Source organism: Sorex fumeus, unplaced genomic scaffold (genome assembly GCF_029834395.1).
Source record: "Sorex fumeus unplaced genomic scaffold, SorFum_2.1 ptg000037l, whole genome shotgun sequence".
Classification (NCBI taxonomy): domain Eukaryota; kingdom Metazoa; phylum Chordata; class Mammalia; order Eulipotyphla; family Soricidae; genus Sorex; species Sorex fumeus.
This window is the reverse complement of record NW_026606094.1, coordinates 34,322,421-34,345,332: the sequence shown is the minus strand read 5'-3', so window position 1 is coordinate 34,345,332 and position 22,912 is coordinate 34,322,421. Positions and strand designations below refer to the sequence as shown.

Genomic DNA, 22,912 nt, shown 5'->3' with positions numbered 1-22,912 from the left:
CATGTACTTTGTCCTTACATAATTGCATTGTAAAAATTTCTCTGAAGATTTTGTTTAAACCTAAGAAAAATTTTCCTTTGACCTAGAATTTTGATAATAAATTGTGTAATAATTTTCAGAAGACTTCATGAAGTTATATGTGTTCATTTTTCATTATATGCAACACCATTTTAGTAGACTGATTAAACAATCTGTATAGCAGTTCTGAAGTAAGATATGATTGGATTCTAACTAAATAAGCATAGCTAACATTTTTAGCACATCCAGAAAACCAAATATTTTTGAAAGAAAAAATTTTTAGTAAAATCTTTAGTAAAATCTATGTTAGAATTATTTTCTAGAAAGTATAATATCAAGATGTTCTTTAGTTGAAATCTCACCCTTTATAACAAATAGTTTTATTCTCTTTTCAGAATGTCTATTATATGCGTATATAAAGATAACTCTAAAATCCTTTGAATGTATGTAGCTTTTCTTCAATCTGAAAAAATAAGATATGACCTATAATCTTTTTACTGTTGTCATATAAGTATTCAGAACTCACTGTGCTCAAATTACCTGAATTTTTTGTCTATTTGGTCTTCAAAAATGTTTGAGATAGAATTTACAAGTTGAGTAGCAGACTTCAACTGAATTCTAAAACTGTCATATGTATACCTAAAAACAAATACTTTACATTTTATTGGATATTATATTTCATAAAATTAAACATTTTATATATTTTTCCGGACTGGAGCAATAGCACAGCGTGTAAGGCATTTGCCTTGCACGTGGCCAACCCAGGTTCGATTCCTCCGTCCCTCTCAGAGAGCCCGGCAAGCTACCGAGAGTATACTACCTGCACGGCAAAGCCTGGCAAGCTACCCGTGCTGTATTCAATATGCCAAAAACAGTAACAAGTCTCACAATGGAGATGTTACTGGTGCCTGCTCGAGCAAACTGACGAACAACGGGAGGACAGTACTACAGTGCTATATATTTTTCTATGTGATTTTTCTCATAGACAAATGGTACCTAATTTTACTCTTTTTATATTACAAAATAAGAAATAGTCTTCAGATTAAGTAAATTTTCCATAGATGACATGAATATAGATAGCAAAGCCTGAAACTTGGAGAGATCAAGCATGACTTCAAAAGCCAGTTTCTGCTGACAATGAAAACACAGGAAGGATCCTAAAGGAGGTCATAAAGTGAAATAAAAATATTCTATATTATTACAAAATGATAGTCAAGTTATTTAATTCAAAAATTTCCTCCTCACTGAATAGTCTACAGCAACTTATAACAAAGTGACTCTATTTATGGTCTTTCTAAGTTAAAAATAGAGAAAACTGTCCTCCAATTTAAAATAAAGTTCAGCTTCAGTACAGTGAGTAGGGCATTTGTCTTGCATGTAGAGGACCAGAGTTCAATCTTCCACTTCCCATATGGTCCCATGAGCACCACCAAGAGTAATTCTTGAGTGCAGAGCCAGGAGTATCTCCTGAGCACTGATAAGTGTGGCCTCCATAACCAAAACATGTAAAAAATTTAAAAATTAAAGTTGAAAATTTCATAATGGACTGGTCTTTGATAAATGAATAAAAGTACCAAAAGTAATAAGTTGAAACTTTTGAAACAAATAGAAATAATAAAAGCAAGTTTCTACTTTAAAATGATCTAGATGAGAGCAATTTATTTTGTTTATATTTGCCATTCAAAACTATAGTGTTCCTGAATACATAATGTCATTCTATTGTTGTAACTTTGGCTTTCTCATTTGCTCCTAAAAGATAATAAATGAATATGTAGTAACCTTGAATTTTCTTTTTAAACAGAGGGAAGATGGGGCAGAATGGGCTAGAACCTGTGAAGCAGCCAGGAGTAGGCCTAGGACTGACTGACACTGAAGGTAAATTAAAATTGGCAATGCTGCATTTTGGTTGACTCTACATGCCGTAGTATAGGTTTGTTTTTCTTTCAGCCTTACTCTAAATTTCTCAGTAGTGATTGCAAACCATTAAGAAATAGTCATCACATGGAGTGTATCATGCTAAGTGAAATGAGTGAGAAACAGAGGAACAGACATAGAAGGTCTGCATTCATTTGTGAAGTATAAAACAACATAACATGAGGCTGGGCTGGAGCGATAGCACAGCAGGTAGGGCATTTGCCTTGCAAGCGGCCAACATGGCTGACCCAAGTTTGATTCCTCTGCCCCTGTCGGAGAGCCGGGAAAGCTACCGAGAGTACCTTGCCTGCATGGTAAAGCCTGGCAAGCTACCCATGATGTACTTGATATGCCAAACACAGTAACAATTGTTACAATGGAGACATTACTGGGCCCGCTCAAGCAAATCGAAGAACAGCAGGAAGACAGTGACAGTGTCAACATGAGACTGACACCTAAGGATAGTAGATACACGGGACAGGTAGATTGCTCAATAGCTGGAAGCCTGCCTCATAATTAAAGGGGAGAAGGCAGCTGGAATAGAGAAGGGATCACTAAGAAAACGATGGCTGGAGGAATCAGTTGAGATGGGAGATGTGTGCAGAAAGTAGATAAAGGACCAAACATGATGGCCTCTCAGTAGCTATATAGCAAAACAATGCCCAAAAGTAGAGAGAGAGTATGGGGAAAATTTTCTGCCATGGAGGCAAGGGGAGGGTGGGTAAGGGGAGGTATACTGGGGATATAGGTTGTAGGGAATGTGCACTGGTGGAGGGATGGGTGTTTGATCATTGTGTGATTGTAACCCAAATATGAAACTTATAACTATGTTACAGTGATTCAATAAAATAGAAAAGAAATAGTCATCCAGTCTATTATCCATTGAATTATCAATTTCAATGAATAATTATTTAATTTATAAAAAGTCAGAATGAAGAGTGAGAGCCAAAGAAAAGAGACTGAGAATACTTACTCAGGAAAAAATAAATATCCTCTTAAGACTAAAGAAAATGTATTTAAAATACACTACAAATATAACTATATTGTGAGACTTCATTTATTCCCATAAAAATCCTAAATATGGAAGTGAGAAGAAACTAATGGTGTATAATTTTACCTAAAATAAAAAAATCACAAGCTATATATTCTTAATCAATTCTTATTGATATGTTTAGTCCCAAATTGGGGCTGGAGCAATCGCACAGTGGGTAGGGCGTTTGCCTTGCAAGCAGCCAACATGGCCGACCCAAGTTCAATTCCTCCATCCCTCTCAGAGAGCCCGGCAAGCTACCTAGAGTATGTCCCTCGCATGGCAAAACCTGGCAAGCTACCCATGTCGTATTCAATATGCCAAAAACAGTAACAACAAGTCTCACAATGGAGACGTTACCGGGCCCACTGGAGCAAATCAATGAACAACAGGAGGACAGTGACAGTGACTGTGATAGTCCCAAATTGACCATCCAAACTCCTTGGAATTCATATTTAGATAATTTGTGTTTGTCAGGGCGATTAGAGGCCGCTTCAAAAGCCTTTATCCCTCTCGGAGAGCCTGGCAAGCTACCGAGAGTATTCCGCCCGCACGGCAGAGCCTCGCAAGCTATTCGTTGTGTATTCGATATGCCAAAACCAGTAATTACAATGGGTCTAATTCCCCTGAACCTGAAGGAGTCACCCATATGGCAGCGTTGAGAAGGTTGAGGAAGGAGAGGCTGATAAAATCTCAAGGCCGAACTAGGCTGCCAAAACGAAGGAAGACAAAAATGATTGTCTGTGCTTTCAATGCGTGTACGCTAACATTGGATGCATCCATCGAGGAACTGATGGTACAAGCAAGTACGACATCATTGATCTGACCGAGACAAGAAGGCATAAATCACATCATGCCGTTTTTCACCACTGGAGAAGAATTGTTCTCGGAACATGCGATAAAAGAGGCATCAGAGGCGTCGGTGTCCTTGTCAACACGAACTTGGCCATGAGCATTGATTCATTCGAATGCGTAACAACCCGAATCGGAAGTTTACACTTGAATAGATGTGGCTCACTGCCGGCAGTTTCTTCGTTGTCTGTGCACCAACATCCAATTATGATGAAGGAGAAATTGAGAAGTTCTACATGGAGCTGGAGAAGTTCTATAAAGAAGACCACATTTTCTACAAGATCATTGACTCTGATTTTAATGCCAAGATAGGACCGAGAAGATCAGCCGAAGAACTCCACATCGGGACCCATGACCTAGAATGCAACCAACAGGGTGAGAGACTGTCTGAGTTCATCATGTCAACCAAGACCATCCATGGTAACTCACAGTTCCAGAAGGCCGAGTCTAAACGTTGGACATGGGAGTCTCCTGGTGGACAATTCCACAACAAAATAGACCACATCATATTTAATCAATGGTTTTGCCTGACCAATGTCACTGTTGTCCCAAAATTCCAAAAGGGATCGGACCACCTTCTCCTTTGTGCAAAATTCTACTTCACAGCGCAGGAAGAAAGGGCTGCAAAGCTTAAGAAGAGAACTCCCAGAACGACCACCAACTGGGAGCTCTTTGGCACTAATGCTGCAACATGGGAAGATGCCGTTGTTCACAACATTGATGAGGAATACGATCAACTGATTCAGCACCTCCATGATTGTGCGAGGAACGCCAAGAGAGAGATAACCACAAAAAGATGACTGTCTTCGAAAACTCTTGAGCTTATTTGTCATCATGGTTTGGCATATGCCTCAGTAACCACAAGTGAACGTCCAATCTCGCAAAGCAGTGCAGAGATGCGATCAAGTAAGACCTCAAGAGAGAAGAGCAGAAGTGCTGGTAGATGTGGCAGAAGCCGGGAAAAGCATTTGCAACTCCCGCCTGTCCTTTGCCAACTAGAAGACCAAGAGGACTGCCCTCCAATGTCCTGATGGCTCTATCACATATTCCAGAAGGGCAATGAAGAAGATTATTCATGACTTCTACTCAGATCTCTTCGATAGCCGTGTCCACCTGCCCACATACCAAATTCCACAGGATGGATATGTCGTTCCCAATGTTCTCCTTTCTGAAATCCAACATGCCATTTCGTCGGTAAAGAAACAAACAGGACCTGGCCCTGACAAGGTCAGACCTAAACACCTGAAGAACCTGCCGTCAGTACTCATCAATACGCTGGCTCGGCTCTTCACACACTACCTGTCTGAATGCAAGTTTCCATTCCAGTGGACCAGCAGGACTGTACTACTGTGCAAGAAGGGAGATATTGGCAACTATCACCCAATCTGCCTATTGTCTGTCATCAACAAGTTGTTCACTCGAGTCATCCTGAATAGGATTGGCAGAACACTAGATGAAGGACAACCATGTGGACAAGCCGGGTTCCGCAAAGGATTCAGCACCATTGACTATATCCACATGATAACCAAGCTCATTGAGGTTTCTCGGGAGTTCAAGATGCTGCTTTGTCTAACGTTCATTGATTTAAAGAAGGCCTTTGATTCTGTTGAGATGGAAGCGGTCATTGAAGCTCTAGCCAATCAGGGCATTCAAAGTCAATACATCAGGATCCTCCGTGAGCTGTATTACAGATTCACTACCAGGATCTCACCATTCTACAAAGAAGTAATCATCGATGTCAAGGGAGGGGTTCGGCAGGGTGACACCATTTCACTGAAAATCTTCAGTGCCACCCTCAAGGACGTCATGTGACAACTGGAATGGGAAGGAATGGGAGTGATGATAGATGGTCGGCAACTACACCACCTCTGCTTTGCTGATGACATTGTTCTAATAACACCAAACATTAGCCAAGCAGCACAAATGCTGGCCGACTTCGACCGTGAGTGTGGAAAGGTCAGACTACAGCTGAATCTTACAAAGACAATGTTTATGAGAAACAGCCCCGTTCCTGATGCTCCATTTGCTCTCAAACGGAACGACCATCTCCGAATGCAACAGTTTTGTGTACTTAGGTCGAAGTCAACATGACAAATGACCTGGCACCTGAGTTGCGCAGGAGGAAGAGAGCAGCTTGGAACGCCTTCAAGAGTGTCGAAGAAATAGCTAAGAGGACGAAGAACCTCCAGCTTCAGGCACATCTCTTTGATTCCACTGTTCTTCCTGCTATACACCTCAGAGACTTGGGCCCTATGCAAACAGGATGAGAACACTATTTGGATCTCCCAAAGAGGAATTGAAAGAGCTATGCTTGGAGTATCACATTTCACTAAAATGAGAGAAAGAATCCGGAGTTCTGACCTCCGTTGACGATCAAGAATCAGGGACGCTGTCTAGTTTGCAAAGGCGTCAAAAATAAGGTGGGCTGGATACGTAATGAGATTTGGAGACTACCGCTGGACTAGAGCCATTACCGACTGAATTCCACGGGATGTCAAAAGATTGTGTGGCCGCCCACCTACCAGATGGTCAGACTTCTTCATCAAGATCCTGAATGATCGGTTTGAGGCTCTTCGTATTCCTAGAACGAACAGACGCCATTGGGCTACACTAGCACGTGACAGGAACAAATGGAGACGGTACTGGCACCCGCTCGAGCAAATCGACAATTAACGGGAAGTCAAGTGATCAAGTGTTTGTCAGGCATTTTGTCCAGTCGAAAAAATAGATATCTCTATAGATATTTAAAATAGAGGAAATATATGGCTGACATTACAAACTGTCAAAGAAATCATGGAAGGGCAAGACAAACTGAACTGGAGACAGGTTGCAGAATGAAGTACCTGTCCATGTAGAGTGGTGGGTATTGATGAGTAAAACCTCTAGGAGAAGCCGTATGTTCTGTTAATGTGAGACAAGGAAGAACGGGCAAAGCAGATACCAAAAACATATTTTGAGAAAGGCATCCTAGTTTCCTTCCTGCTTCCATTCTGCAGTCTGCCAGTGCCTCATCAAATCCAGCTGGAAGCCAATGGATTAGGGAGGCAGAAAGAAAATTGAAAGTTGGTAGAAAGCAGTTACTCCAGGATTATCTCCAGAGCATGGCCACGTGTGGGCCCAAAACAAAACAAAACAAAACAAAACAAAAAAATCACCAAGCTAAATACATTCATCAACTTTTATTTACAAGTAGGGTGCTTGCCTAATTCACAAGTGGACCAGGGTTCATCCCTGCCATCCTATATTGTCTTCCGTGCACTGCCAGGAGTAACTCTTGAGTGCAGAGCTAAGAGTATCAGCCATATCCCCTGAAGGAGTATCCCCTGAGCATAGCAGGTTATGGCCCATAAAGCAATCAATTGATCATTCAATCAATAAAGCACTTACTCCAAGAGCAAAGGGAAGCTCAGCAATGACTCTGGAGCGGTAAATCCAATGCAGTCTCTATCTGTAGATCCCATACCTGCATCAAAGATCATATGGCCAGCACAGAATTCATCTATTTCCCATTTTGCTTCCTTCATTAACACTTATAAAATCTACATTTTTGAACACTATTAAATTATTTACCTAAAATCTGTGAGTTCACAAAATAATGTATGAGTGCTGCTGCTGTGATGCATGTGCATTTGGTGGCCCTGAGCCACCTCCCTCCCATACTTCCTGGGCCACCCCAGCAGAGAGACAGAGAAATGGGGGTTGGAGGCCAAGGGAAGGGGAACATACCACAGCCTGATGGTGAAAATGGCTCTTTTAAGGGGTCATTAAGTATGCTAGAGCAGCTAGTATGCTTCAGAACATCTGAAGGGGGATTGAGGTAAGGAAGTAGGTGTGATTGATCATTTACACAAATAAGGCATCTGGAAATTTACAAAGATTTTCTACATAGATAAAATTTAGGAAGTTCCCTTTTGGGAAGATTAAAGCAAGGAGACACTCTGCTTCCCTGGGATATCTACATTGCTTTTATCTTTCCTCTTAGGTGTGTAAGTTATCAATACTTGCAGTTGTTTTAAACACAGTAAGAGACAAAGATCCCAACACTTAGTTCCCTGGGCTCTGAGAGCAAGCAAGGCTTTTACCGTAACTCTCAGACTAAGTCCTCAGACCAGTTTAGCTTGTCCTTCCCCATGGGGGGTCTTATCTTTTAAGTCATAACAACTTATGTCAAGACCATGCATTTATGCTTCTAGGCAGTCCCATTTCGATGCCTGGGTAGCTTTACCACTCACCCCGGGTTCATCCCAGTCCCATGGCAGGACCTGCCTTTTAGGGTGTTAGGAACTGTAGCAATTGAAGCCTGAGTCAAGTAATTATGACCAAGTAATTATGCCCAAGTAATTATGCCCAAGTAATTATGCCCAGGAGTAGATATATTTCAGGGTCAATCAACTCCCAAATATTATGATTCTAGCATTAATGGTCTTTCTGTGTTTAACCAAAGAGCATTGCTTTATAGTAAAATACAAAAAGGCTATAGGGCAAATAGAAAAGCAGGTACCATTACCCAGAGCTTCAAATATAAAGCATAGAATTACCAGAAAGTTTTGGCTTATAAGTAATCAAGACTGACTTGGGGAAATGTGACAATGAGGGGTAAAATACAAAAAAAAGGTTAAAGATAAATTTTAACTAAATTAGGGATGCTAGCAAGAGTACGATAAGCTTCTCTGGGAGGAGGAAAAGCGCAATTTACTGATGAAGCCTAAAACACTAAGGGTTAATATCCAACAAAACCTATAGTCTTACTATTCAGCATTGCCAAATTTGAAAATTAAAAAGCAAAAAGAATTTTACAAGAAAACTTAAAAAGTAAACTTAGTTTAAAAAAAATCCCAGAAAACACCCAAACCCAAATCTATACCTATATACAGCATAATTTACATGTTTTTCCACCGTTCTTTAGTTTAAATCTACCTATTTTTTAATTTTGTTACCTGCCTCTTCTGTAAAGTAGAACAACTCTCAGATTGATTGATTTTATTGATTGACATTTCAGCACTAAGCACAAAACCTTGCCATAGGTTAATTCAAGAATATTTGTCAAGTGAATTAATGAACACTAAATCCATATAGAAAAGTGTTGTTCACTGAATTTCACATAACCCTAGAATTTGGGTATATTGAAAGCTATCCATATGTGTAGTTTATTAAAAGCTCAAGCTATTAATTATCTTCTTTTAATCTTTAAGACTATAAATAAAATTGTTTTAGTATATGTGTCAACAGCTGTCAGTGAACAGAAATTATCCATCCTAATGTAGCTGTCTTCATTTTTGTCCCCCACAAAATATGCTTCTTTTCCAAGAGATCAGAGACTACTTGATACTTTAAGTTTATGAGCCAATATACTTAACTGACCCTTATAGGCAGTTAATCCAAAATTAGTTATTGAGCAGAGGGACGGGGGTTGAAGATAGAAACAAGATGGAATATGTAATGTAATATGAGCCACTTATAGTCATGTGCCCTTTTGGTGGCAGTAATTTATACAGATTATAGTCAACTCACTTCTAATACTCTGACAAGAAGCAACTTTATAATTTACATATCTATGTGAAGATCAGCATGAATTAATTTGTAGAGATATATAATACTTTGATAATGATTTTGGAAAGACAACAATAAATAAGAACCCTTTAAAAAATTAAATTAAGGGGGCTGGAGCAATAGCACAGCAGGTAGGGCGTTTGCCTTGCATGCAGTCAACATGGCTGACCCAGGTTCGATTCCCAGCATCCCATATGGTCCCCCAAGCATCGCCAGGAGTCATTCCTGAGTGCATGAGTCAGGAGTAACCTCTGAGCATTGCTAGGTGTGACCCAAAAAGCAAAAAAAAAAAAAAATAAATAATAAATTAAATTAAGAAGATTCCATTGGCAGAATATGAAGTATTTGTCTTTTAAAAATTTTTTCTAATTCTTTTTTCTTTTGACTTTTTGGGTCAAAACCGACGATGCACAGGGTTTACTCCTGACTCTGTGCTCAGGAATTACTACTGGCTGTGCTCAGGGGACCATATGGATTGCTGGGGATCAAACATATGTTGGCCACATGCAAGGCAAACTTCCTACATGTGTAACCCAGCTTTAGCCCCAGAAAAGTATTTATCTTAAACAGACAAGAAAAAGGGTATTAAAGATTTTATTTTGTCCACATAAATAGGAAATCAACTTTTATTGTTACTTAGTGATGTGATGGGTTGGAGCAATAGCACAGCGGTAGGGCGTTTGCCTTGCATGCAGCCAACATGGCCGACCCAAGTTCGATTGCTCCACCCCTCTCGGAGAGCCCGGCAAGCTACCGAGAGTATCTCGCCCACATGGCAGAGCCTGGCAAGCTCCCCGTGACGTATTTGATATGCCAGACACAGTAACAACAAAGTCTCCAATGGAGACGTTACTGGGCCCACTCGAGCAAATCGATGAACAACAGGAGGACAGTGACAGTGATGTGATGTATATTTTGCTAGTTTTGAGTGACCCAGAAAGTTGTCTTCACTTTTTAAATTATCGATTCCTCCGCCCCTCTTGGAGAGCCTGACAAGCTACCGAGAGTGTCTCGCCCGCAAGGCAGAGCCTGGCAAGCTCCCCGTGACATATTCGATATGCTAGACACAGTAACAACAAAGTCTCCAATGGAGACGTTACTGGGCCCGCTCGAGCGATCAATCAGCCATTCCATAGAAGAAAATAAAGAGTTTGTTCATTTTGACGTAAGGCATTACATCTAGTTTTCTAACTAATTTTTCCTTTTAATTTTTTACCAGAGGAGCATCAAAAGTATATTTGTTGGAAACTTACAATGTACTACTTCACATCGAATCTTTTGTATTATTCACTTAAGCACTTTGTCCTATAAACATTTTGGTCTACTTGAAGGAAATTAATCTATACAGAAACTTTGACAACTTGTGCAGAATATTTTAAATATATATTATGTCCTAAATTTGAATCATCTCTAGACTGTTTTCATCACAGTCATTATCACTGTCACTATCACCCCATTGTTCACCGATTTGCTCTAGCCGGTGCTAGTAAGTCTCCATTCATCCCCATCACATGCTAGTGTAGCCCGATGGCATACTGGGGGCTCTATCAGGGTCAGGGGAATGAGGACCATCATTGTTACTGTTTTTGGCATATCGAGTACGCCATGAGTAGCTTGCCAGGCTCTGCCATGCTGGCAGGATACTCTCGGTAGCCTGCCAGGTTCTCTGAGAGTGAGAACTAGAGAATAAGAGGTTGCTTGGCCGCAAATGCGGCTGTGCACTTCCGGGAGCTTGGTTTTATAGTCTCTGGATCCTGTTTGATGGGGTTACATGGCAGTTGGTGGGTATAACTGTCTAGCTACTGGAATATGGGGGATCTGAGTGGAGGAGGCCCCGAACCAAGCATGCTTGGAGATCTCAGCCCCTGGTCCCCTACACCTGGGTTCCTCTGCCAGTTCCTTCATGCATGAGGCTTGTCCAAGCGTGTGGAGAGTGGTCTCAGCATGGCTGTGGCTGATTCCTGGAGGTCTTCAGCTGTCGGAGCTCTGCTCGTTTTGTTTTTATAAAATCTTAATTATTAATTTATAGTGTGCAGTATAAAAAGCAATGTTTTATGATATTGGAATTTGTGTTTAGGATGTTATTAATATTTTAAAATGATAATTAGCTGTGTCCTTATTTTATTTATAAAGCAGATTTACTTTTTATTTTTAAAAAATGAATTATTTCCCACTTAATAATTTCTCTATTATGTTCTATCTTCTCTGTAGAAGTAATTCATAAATTTTAATTTTGACATGAGATTAGTTTATTGAATCAGAATGTGCTATCAATAAAACAAGTTTGGGAGGGTTCTGACCTAAGATATTGAAGAAAATGATAATGTACTCTTGTGTACTGTCCTAAATAATGAGAAACTGAATTTCCACTATTAAATAAGTACTCAATAAAAATTACAAATAAATGCTATTTATAGCATATGGTTAATATTCTTTAGTTGTGGCTATCATTAAATTTAAAGCATACATAATGGGATCAGAGAAATAGAACATGCATGGCGCTTACCTTGTATGCAGCTGATCTGGCACCTGACCACTCCAAAGGGCACCTGATACACTACCTTAATTCCTGACCATAAAGCCAGAGGTAAGGCTCGAAAATCACCAGGTGTAGCCCAAATCACACCCAATACTCTAGAAAGGTGTATATAATGGAAAACATTTGTATTCTATCCAAGAGAGTGATATAAGTTAAGATTGATTAATATCATTTACTAGGTAGGATAGCTAGGACCACATATTTTTATTTGTGTTTTTATTTCATTTGTTTTGAGGGTCATACCCAGTTGTTCTCAGGGCTTACTTCCAGCTCTATGCTCAGGGATTACTACTTCTGTGTCTCAGGGATCATGGGGGGTGCTGGGGATTGATCCCAGGTCATCTGCATGCAAGGCAAGTGACTATCTATCTATCTATCATCTATCTATCTATCCATCCATTACACTGCCTCTCTTGCACAGACTACTTCTCTCAGAACATTAAATTAATGGTCTGCAACTACCAGTCCTTAGACCAGTGCCAGTCAGCAAAAAAAAGCTTAAAAACTACTAGTCTTCCACCTTGGTTAGAATGGCCTGCCCATGGACTTGTATGTAAGATAGATGCTGGTCCACAGCTGTAAAAAGGTGGATAAAGGCTAATTTAGATAATACCATTTAGATTCTTAACGTGTTCCAATTGTATTCACAGATGTTTTTTCAATTTCTATTAAAACCTTTTGATGATATTCTTAAGATAGATCACCTAACCCATTCTTACCCATGCATTTCTGCACCCTCATTTATTTAAAATTTGGTATATTTGTTACTGGAGTGATAACACAGTGGGAAGGTCGTTAGTCTTGTATGCAGCCAACCTGGGTTGGATTCATCCATCCCTCTTGGAGAGCCCGGCAAGCTACTGAGAGTTTTCTGCCAGCACAGGCAAGCTCCCTGTGATGTATTCAATATGCCAAAAGCAGTAACAACAAGTCTCACAATGGAGATATTACTGGTGCCTGCTCGAGCAAATCGATGAACAATGGGAGGACAATGCTACAGTGCTGTATTTATTACTGGTTTTTGGTTTTGTTTTTTGTCACTGAACATTCATGTATTACATTTAGTAACTGACTTGACCCATTTACTCTCCTAAACTAGGTCTCACAAGCTTTAGCAGATGTTAGAATCACAACTTTGTATAGGACTTAATTTGCTTGATTGCACACATTTAAGGAACAAATATTCTAATAAATTATTCATTTTCCCTTGTATCATTAGGAGCCTAAATTTAATACCCAATTTCTGCTTTCACTGGTCCATAACAAATAAGCTTCTACCATTATAAAAACATGCCAAACTTTAATGCATATATTTTCTAATAATTGAGTATGTAAAAAAAAAGCACCTATAATACTAAGCTAAGGAGATAGAGGCAGAGGGATGGAAGGGTGCAGGATGGGAAGAATAAGAATTGGTTCATTATAATCATGGAAAGGATTTTAAATTTTGTTTTGAAAAAGCTTAACTTTTATGTAAAAATGGTGAAAATGTATATGACCCTGATAATTTCACTTTAATTGGCAACCTATAATGCAAATCTATTTATACAAGTAGATATCGCTATTGCTTTATAAATAGTTCTATCAGTGGTTGACATTATTCCTTTCTAAGTAACAAACACATTATGTGATATCCATGAAACCAGTGTTGAGGTCTAGAAAGACAGTTCAGAGATTATGGCACTTCCCTTACATGCAGCCAATCCCAGTTTGATCCCCAGCACCACATGATATCCAGAGTGTGAAGCACCAGTTGGAAACAATCTTAGAGAGCAGAAAGTAGCAACTGAACACTATTGGTGTGACCCCCAAACCCCATTTTTAAAAAGTTGATAAAAGAACAGGTGTTGAACAGAAACTACTTCTTGCAGTAAACCAAATACATATATATGTATGTATATATGTATGTATATATATATGTATGTATATACGCCTCAAGTTTGGAATCCTCTGTCTTGTTTGTTTTGAGAAACACAAGATTTAAAAGAAATGACTTTTAAAATAGTCAAAATGGAGGGGCTGGAGAGATAGCACAGCGGGTAGGGCATTTGCTTTGCACGCAGCCAACCCAGGTTTGATTCCCAGCATCCCATATGGTCCCTTGAGCACCACCAGGAGTACTCCTGAGTGCAGAGCCAGAAGTAACCCCTGTGTATCGCCAGGTGTGACCCAAAAAGAAAAAAAATAGTAAAAATGGAGAGAATACAAACTCTTAGGGGATAATTTTTTCCCTCAGAGTTTGTATGTTGGAATATCCAGCACTCTATTTTAAAAGTACTGATTAAATTTCCTATTTTCTGTTTGCTTCAATTTCCTATTTTCTGTTACATATAAAATTATCTTTCAAAGAGAAAAATGTAAGGTCTCCAGAAGATCATCCATTAGAAATAACTGTTATTCGGGCATACAGTGAATCACTCAGCAAAGTTACTGAGCACCCAATTCTAGGGATGTGCTCTAGAATGTGTGCCAGTTTTAGCTCTCAAGAGCACCTGGTGGGCTTCCCACAGTTCTGGCTAAATACATTCATGTTTGAAAAGATTCCCAATACTTCAAGCCCGATTTCCAGCCACATTAGGAATTTTTCAAATTACATAGGCAATATTTTTCTCTCCGTTGTTATCTATTTATTATAAAGTTTCACTTTGTCTTTTATGACAAAATTTTCTAATGCTCTTCATTTCATAAAGGTCAAATCAACATTCAAGGAATTAATTTTTAAATACAAAATTACTTTAACTTAAATTCATTTTTTAAAAATGATAATAGGCTTCCTCTTCAAAACCATATTTTCCCTTGAACATATATCTTGCTTGCTTGTCGATGTCTCTTTGCTTGCTTTTTTCACTCTGGAGAACCCTGTGTTCTCTCGAACATGTATTTCTCTCTTTCTCTCCCCAAACAACTTCTTAAGGAAGTGTCACTCAATAAAAATTATCTTGCTTCATTAAAAATTGGCAATAGATACATTTATTCAGTACATCACTGTCATCATTGTGAGAAAGTAGATAATATTTCTTATAATAATAAAAATTTTATTTAAAAATAATTTTTCTCAATTTTGAAGTCAGATTATTATAAAAAGTAATGGGATTAGTTAACTCTTTTGTATCTTTTGATTACTCATCCTACATGTACTTGGCTCAAAATTGACTAAAATGCAAATTACATTATAAATCTGTTTTCAGAATTTACAAATATACAGGCTGGGCTGGAACCACGGCACAGCTGAGTAGGGTGTTTGACTTGCACACGGCTGACCCGGGTTCAATTCCTCCATCCCTCTCGGAGACCTGGCAAGCTACCCGTGACATATTCAATATGCCAAAACAGTAACAACAAGTCTCACAATGGAGATATTACTGATGCCTGCTCAAGCAAATTGATGAACAACAGGAGGACAGTGCTACAGTGCTACCTGAATTCAAATCTTAGTTTTGTTTATTATTTATTTGTACCTTAAATTGCTTAGCTTCTTAAACCTTCACTTTTTCATCTCTAGCAAGTGGATATGGTAATAGCCAAGATTTATGTAAGTTCTTTCCACATACCAGGTTCTATGCTCAAGCCATAACCCAGACATAACCACCCACAAAGAACACAGAATACATGCATAAGCTAATTTAACCTCACACTCCTCTGCAAAGTCAAGACACAAATCCACTTGTATCTGATGCAAAAAAAAAAAATACTTCTCTCTCAATAACTGTGTAGATATGTAATTTTCTAGCTATATTACTAGGTTTAATTTATCCTTTCATCTCTCTATAGATTTCCTAAATTCATAAATATTTCTGTGGGACCAGAGAGACAGTACAGGAGTTAGGCATTGCCTGCTTAGTCAACCATGGTTTTATCCATAGCAACGCATATATCAACCAGGAGTGGAATGATTCCTAAGCAAAAAATTAAGAGTAAACCTGACCACAGTCAGATGTGACACAAATGCAAACTTTATTATTATTATTGTCATTATTATTATTATTATTGGGCTGGAGCGATAACACATCAAGTAAGCATTTGCCTTGCACACGGCTGACTCAGGTTCAATTCCTCCGCCCCTCTTGGAGAGCCTTAGCAAGCTAACGAGAGTATCTCGCCCGCACGGCAAAGCCTGGCAAGCGACCTGTGACGTATTTGATGTGCCAAACACAGTAACACCAAGTCTCACAATGGAGAGTTTACTGGGCATGCTCAAGCAAATCGGTGAACAACAGGAGAACAGTGCTACAGTGCTATTATTATTATTATTATTATAATTATTATTATTTTGACAGAGAGATAGCTCTAAGCTGGAAAGTATGCTGTGCATGCCTGAGATAAATTCACCCCTGGCACTACAATGTTTCTTAAGTTCCATTGGGAACAATTCACAAGCACTGAGCTAACTGTCACAGCCCTCAAGCACTGCTGGGTATGGTCTCCAAACAAAAACAAATACTAAACTTATCAAGTAAGTGTTTTGTATAACTCAGTGGAATAGATATCAGGAAAATAATAATATTTCTATAATACCTATGTTAGATGCTAGAGGTTCTGAGAATTAGCTTCACTAATCAAATTCTAGAGTGATACTAAAAATAAAGGTAGATGTGATATTTTTCAATGATTATTTTTTTAGGCTATTTTGTTAGTTACTTCTGAGGTTACACCTGGCAGTGCTCAGGGACAATGGACTCTTAAGAGGTGCACACACAGCATGGCCCAGACATATCCATCCACACAGAACATAGACTCATAACTATAACTGAAAAGCACTGGTTAAACAGAGGCTGAGGGAATGTGCCTATGTACACCAACCAGCAGGTGATGGAGGGATGAAGGTATTGTTATGGCTAGGATGAAGCACCGTCTTTGATGCTCTAAGGCAAAGGCAAGGTTGAAGTATTGCTGACACACAGAGATGTCTATTTCCCACATCTCAAGCCAGTGGCTTCTGGCAATCAAAGCCAATTTATGTTTATTTTAATTTTTTTTCTTTTTGGGTCACATTTGGCAATGCTCCTGGCTTTGTACTCAGGAATTACTCCTGTCGATGCTTGGGGGACCATATGGGACGCTGGGAATTGAACATGGTCGGTCACAAGGCAACAACTACCCTACCCACTGGATATTGCTCCAGCTCCAAGGTCAATTTATCTTATTCTTAGAAATGTCAGATTTTCCTGGCAAAATTCCTGTTCCCAGAGAAGTGGGGACCCAGGGCATTCTCTGTAAGTCCCACAAACTCTAGTGGTCAAGGAGTTGTGCCAGGGAGAACAATTAAAACCTACATTTTTCCACTTAAAAGTGTAACTTTGAATTCCTATTAACTGTGTTTCTTTGACAAATCTAGTTTATTCTGAGTAATGGTGAGTCTTCACCAGAAAAAGAATTGTGTATTGAAGTAGACAAACATGTTCTTGAATTCACAAGTGGAATGAGATTTGTCATAGAAACGAGCGTGCATTAAATCTTAAGGCACTCTGCCTTAAGGCAAAATTTCCTGGCAGAGGATACCTTTTTTAGATAGTTCTTAAAGTAAAATCAATAAGTAATTTAGCTGGAAGAAGGATGACAATGGTTCCAGTGAAGAAAGTATTCATGTTAAAAGACATTGGAATCTGAGAGAATAAGGTGACAATATCGGTGAGCCTATGAGTACTTCCGTATGATTTTGCTTGCTTGCTTGCTTGCTTGCTTGCTTGCCTGCCTGCCTGCTTGCTTGCTTGCTTGCTTGTTTAATAACCACACCCAACGAAGCACAGGCAGTGTTACGGGAGTGAATCCTCTTGGTGTTTGTGGGACCAGATTCGAACAAAGATCAGTCGGATGTAATACTAGCACTGTTTACTTCCTATACCATCTCTCCAGGATGGTCTTCGTATTTGTATCTGAGTACTGGGCTTAGAGGAAGACAGGATTTGAAAAAGTAACCCCGGTTCAAATAAACTAGAAATTCTCTAATACTATCAGAGGAAATTTAGACTTTGTACTACAGAGAGGCAATTAAGAGTTATAGACGAATTTTCAGAGAGAAAATTATGTGATTATATTTGGAATCTGAGGATCATAAAGGCTCACATAGCAAGTCAGGAAACTGGCTAAGAGACAAACCAAAGAATGGTTTGGGGCACTTTGAAGGTGGTGAAGGTGCATTAACACTTTGTAACCACATTACCTGAAAAACAATCAACTTAAACCTAGAAATGATCAGTGGGTCCTTTTTTAAAAAATTTTTAGATAAGAACTGGATTACAGAGGCAGACAGCCCTAGGAGATAATGGGAGAGACAACTCTGAGAGCATTCTAGGAAATCAAATAGAGCTGCCTTAGTTCTAAAAATGATTCAGATTCAAAAGGCTAAACTCAAATGCCAGAAGCAAAATAAAATAGCTTTAGGCACTAGCATCAAAAAGATGAACTGATGCAATTATGGTCCCTCTAAAAATTATCTGCAAACACAATGTTGTTTTAAAAAGAGGAATCTTTTAAAAGTGTTAACAGTGAGCTATATAAAAAGTGAAAAAAATAAAGGGAACTGAAGAAAAATGATAAAAAGCAAATCTCTGCTTCACAGAATTTTAAAGAAACTGTCTGTACTATACTGTATGTACTTCAGATTACATTTTAAAGATGATGAAAAGAGTAAAGTGGAATTTGAATGAAATAGAGCACTTAAGTATTGCTTTATAAATTTTGTCTCTTTATGGGAACAATGACTCCAAATATTTAAAACTTGATGAATTATATGCTTTCATATACTGGTTACTATTAACTGCATGGCACTCTTAATGAAAGAGAAAAATCACTGGAAAACAAGTTTAGACATGGGATAAGGTTTTTTTAAATAAAAAATTTTAGCTGCATACTGAGCGATAGCACAGCGGTAGGGCGTTTGCCTTGCATGCAGCCCACATGGCCGACCAGAGTTCGATTCCTCCGCCCTTCTCGGAGAGCTGGGCAAGCTACCGGGAGTATCTCGCCCGCACCGCAGAGCCTGGCAAGCTCCCCGTGATGTATTCGATATGCCAGACACAGTAACAACAAAGTCTCCAATGGAGACGTTACTGGGCCCGCTCGAGCAAATCGACGAACAACAGGAGGGCTTTTACCTTTTTTACCTTTACTGAAGATAGAATGAAGAAGTAGCTAAGGAGCCCTTAAAAGGTTTGGAGCACAGGAGGGAGCTCTAGGCAGTACTTAGGGACCTACCACCACATGGTCCCTAAGTACTACCTTGAGTAGTATTCAAGGAGGACTGAGTATGCCTCCCATATCCCATCAAAAAATATTTCCAGAGGTATGCTATAGGACATAAGTCACTTGCCTTGCATGTGACTGATCCCAGTTCAAATCCCTGGTACCACGTGTGGTCCTCAGTTCATGGCCAGGGTTGCTCAGAGTCAGAAGTAACCTCTGAACACTACTGTTGTGACCCACAAACAAACAAACAAATAACTTAATTTTTGTTTTGTTTTGAGGCCATATTGAGTGATGTTCAGGGCTCACCCTGGTGTGTCCTTTGCTATCACCACCAGGAGGTGATGCTCAGAGAACCATAGGTGGTGACTGGGATTCTCATTTTCAACTCCTTTTTGATATTTTAAAATTTATACACCTATGGTATTATGCAAAAAGATAAAAATTCACAATGTTAGCATATTGTGTAAAATTGGTTTAAGTTCTGAAAAGAAGTTGTGGGCCAGAGTAAGAGTACTGGTAGGTGGGACATCTGACTTGTGTGTGGGTGACCTAGGTTCAAACACCACCTATGGTCGCCGAGCCTTACCAGAAATTATTTCAGAGTATAGGGCAGGAGTGAGCAGAGCCAGGGATAAGCCCTGAGCACAGCAAACTGTGGCCCTAAAAGCAAAAAAACAAATCTTACAATTCTATCTGTAAAGGTTTAATTATCATACATATGAAAATTCAAGTCACCGGGCACTTTGAGGGATTTCTTTGAGTGGGTCTGAAAGACAGCTTACTGTGTAAGGTACTTGCCTTTCATAAGGCTCGCACAGGTTTGATTCCCAGCATTGCATGTGGTCCACAGAACACACAGCCAGGAGTAATCTATGAGCATTTCAAAAGCAAAAACAAAACGAGAGAGAGAGAGAGAGAGAGAGAGAGAGAGAGAGAGAGAGAGAGAGAGAGAGAGGCAATTGCTTTGAATCAAATGTAATGGTCTTTGTCAATGTATTGGATATAGTAAATTAAGAAAATTACTTCTATGGTCCCGGAAGGGCAATGCCTCTGGAATCGCTTCTGGAAATGCTGCATCTGCTATTGGCTCTTGTGCTGCCTATAGGCAGCAGTGAAGGAGAGGAAGGTACTGTGACTAGACTTCTGGGCAAGTAGTTGCCGGATCCTTGGCTCTGTCCATTTCCATTCTTTTCACTGGGAAGAGGAAGGGTAGAGATTGGAAGACTGTTGAAGCATAGGAAACAGGCCAGAACACCACTGGGTGTTTAATAGACAGGCCCGTTGCTCTCTGCTGAAATAAGTCGGTAGAGAAAGAAGATGCTTTTCTTACTGAGGCACTTTGAAGTAGCTTCTTCTTTGTGTCTTTCTCCTTCAGCTGAAGCGTAGTGCAGATATGTATGGAACGTTCTGCCTAAATTACATAGTCAACATCATACATAACGTTATGAAAAGAAGAGATGCGCAATAAAATTTTTATTAACCCATGTTACTTAATATAGTGGGCTGGAACATAGCACAGCGGGTAGGACGTTTGCCTTGCACTTGACTGACCCTGCTGACCTGGGTTCGATTCCTTCGCCCCTCTTGAAGATCCTGGCAAGCTACCAAGATTATCTCGCTCCCACAGCAGAGCCTGGCAAGTTGCCCGTGATGTATTCAGTATGCCAAACACAGTAACAATAAGTTTCACAATGGAGACGTTACTGGGCCTGCTCGAGCAAATCCATGAACAACGGGAGGACAGTGCAGTGCTCCATTTATTTAAAGAAACAGTTTTTATTAACTAATTTCTGACAAATCAGAGAAAGAAGATTGTTGATTATATGGTTTAAATCAATAGTTTCTAATATTCAGATATCTGAACGTATTTCACATGTTATAGTTCTGTGTTTAGAGAATGTCTTGCTGTTTGACTTCTATTTTAATTATGGGGAACATAGTTTAAAATTATTTGTTACTTCAAGAGCTCTACAAAAGAGGGATCATATATCTACAATTTACCATCAAGACAGCTTTTTCCTCAAGAATTTGTTACTTTTGATAGTCGGATAGTTTTAGTTCATTTTCTATAGTTAATGATGAATTGACTGAGCCAAGATTTAGGTCAAGTTGTGCAGTTCAGCTTGGTTTTGAGACTGCTGTGAAATTTATCAAACAATTTATGGTTTGCTTTGTTGCAGTTTCCAGTGACTTATCTCAGTAAAATTAATATGAGCTGTGGTGCATTGATTGTGGATGTTTTAGAGCTATAGTATATAAGAGCTATAGAATATGATATATTTCAGCTATATAATATGATATACTTCAGAAGATGTTACATTATATTTTCCTGAGACTTTAGAAATATTAGCAATCTTAAGCAAAGATTTCTCTGGCATTTTATTTGATATACTAAACTGGTTAAACTAGCTTAATTAATAATTTTTTATTCATAAATTTCCCCCAAATAAAGTGCTTAGAAATATTCAAACTAAAATATTATAAAATCTTCCTGAAATAATTATACTACAAATAAAGAAAATAGGATGAGATGAGCTAGGTTGATGTGAATTATTGTAAAAACAATTTATTAAATTATATATTTGTTAATGAATGGGTGACCATTCTTTTTGCCAAAATATAGTCAAAATTTAATCTAGGTTAAACTATAACTATGGCAGCCATAATAACATAGAGGAACTATTATGGAACTATTATAGTCTTAGTATTTTTAATATACTAAGACAAATTCCTTCCTAATTTCACTATAAAAATTTTAATCAAAACTTTAAATGTGAATCAATTGCTTAATATATATATATATATATATATATATTACATCTTACTTTAGTTTGGATTGATTTCACTAGAGGACCAAAAAAGTTTCATATCCCATATCCCAAAAACTCCTTCTCCTATGCTTTCTGTCTCATGTTCAGTTATACTTTTCTTCCAGTAAATACCTCATTCCACTTTTGAATGTTTGTCAATTTTTGAAGGTTTTACCTCTAACATTAATTTCTCAACTAAAAAGAACTTCCCATTTTTAAGTGTCTTATTACCTTACACTATCATAGCCTTCAAGTAAATTTATCTTTTGTTTATAGTATTTTTATTGAGCAATGCAACTTTTCTGTAGACCCCACTAGTTAGACTTTTAGTACAAGAAGTACATCTTGCTAGGCTTTTAGTACAAGAAGCTTCTATGTTTCTCTAGTTTATCTCTTGATATGTCCTTTCTTCTATTTTTAGGTCAACAATATTAGTACTGCTTGTAGTTTCTTTTTTACAGCATATACAATTTTGCCTTTTTTTACCTTTGCTCATGCTTCTTTATTCCTTTAATTTAATTTTACCACCACCTACCAACATAGAAAATGTTTTTTATTCTTTAAGACCTCTTTACTCTACTCTTCCAAGAAGTTATTTGTGGGTCTATTCCACCTGTCAATACTAGAGAAATCTTCTAATTGCACCAGCTACTTCATTGCCATATTTTAAGTTCTGTCTTCTCTACCACACTGCAAGCTCAAATGGTCTAGATTTGGAGATACAGATGATCAGAGAAATTAAATATTGTCTTAGCTTAGTCATAATCTTAATTTTAATTCTTTGTTTCTTCAAAGACAATAAGGAATAGGGGGCCAAAGCAATTGTATAGTGGATAGGGCAATTGCCTTGTACATATCTAACCTGAATTCAATCCCCAGCACACCAAATGGCCTCCCCTGCCTTGCCAGCAATAATCTCTGAGCACAGAGCCAGGAGTAAACTATGAGCACTTCCAGGTGTTACCTAGAAACCGAAAGATAAAATGTAATTGTTTTCCACAATATAAAAGCAAA

At 38.6% G+C, this 22,912-nt stretch overlaps 1 protein-coding gene across 4 annotated transcripts in view; it reads left to right on the top strand.

Moving 5' to 3' along the window:
* The window catches only part of PCLO (piccolo presynaptic cytomatrix protein), a 382,693-nt gene that overhangs the window by 327,825 nt on the left and 31,956 nt on the right, over positions 1-22,912 (top strand). For all 4 annotated transcript variants that reach the window (XM_056118261.1, XM_056118260.1, XM_056118262.1 and 1 more), the window contains exon 22: positions 1,820-1,893. In XM_056118261.1, the coding sequence (XP_055974236.1) occupies positions 1,820-1,893 (74 nt within the window). The remainder of the gene's footprint in view (positions 1-1,819; positions 1,894-22,912) is intronic.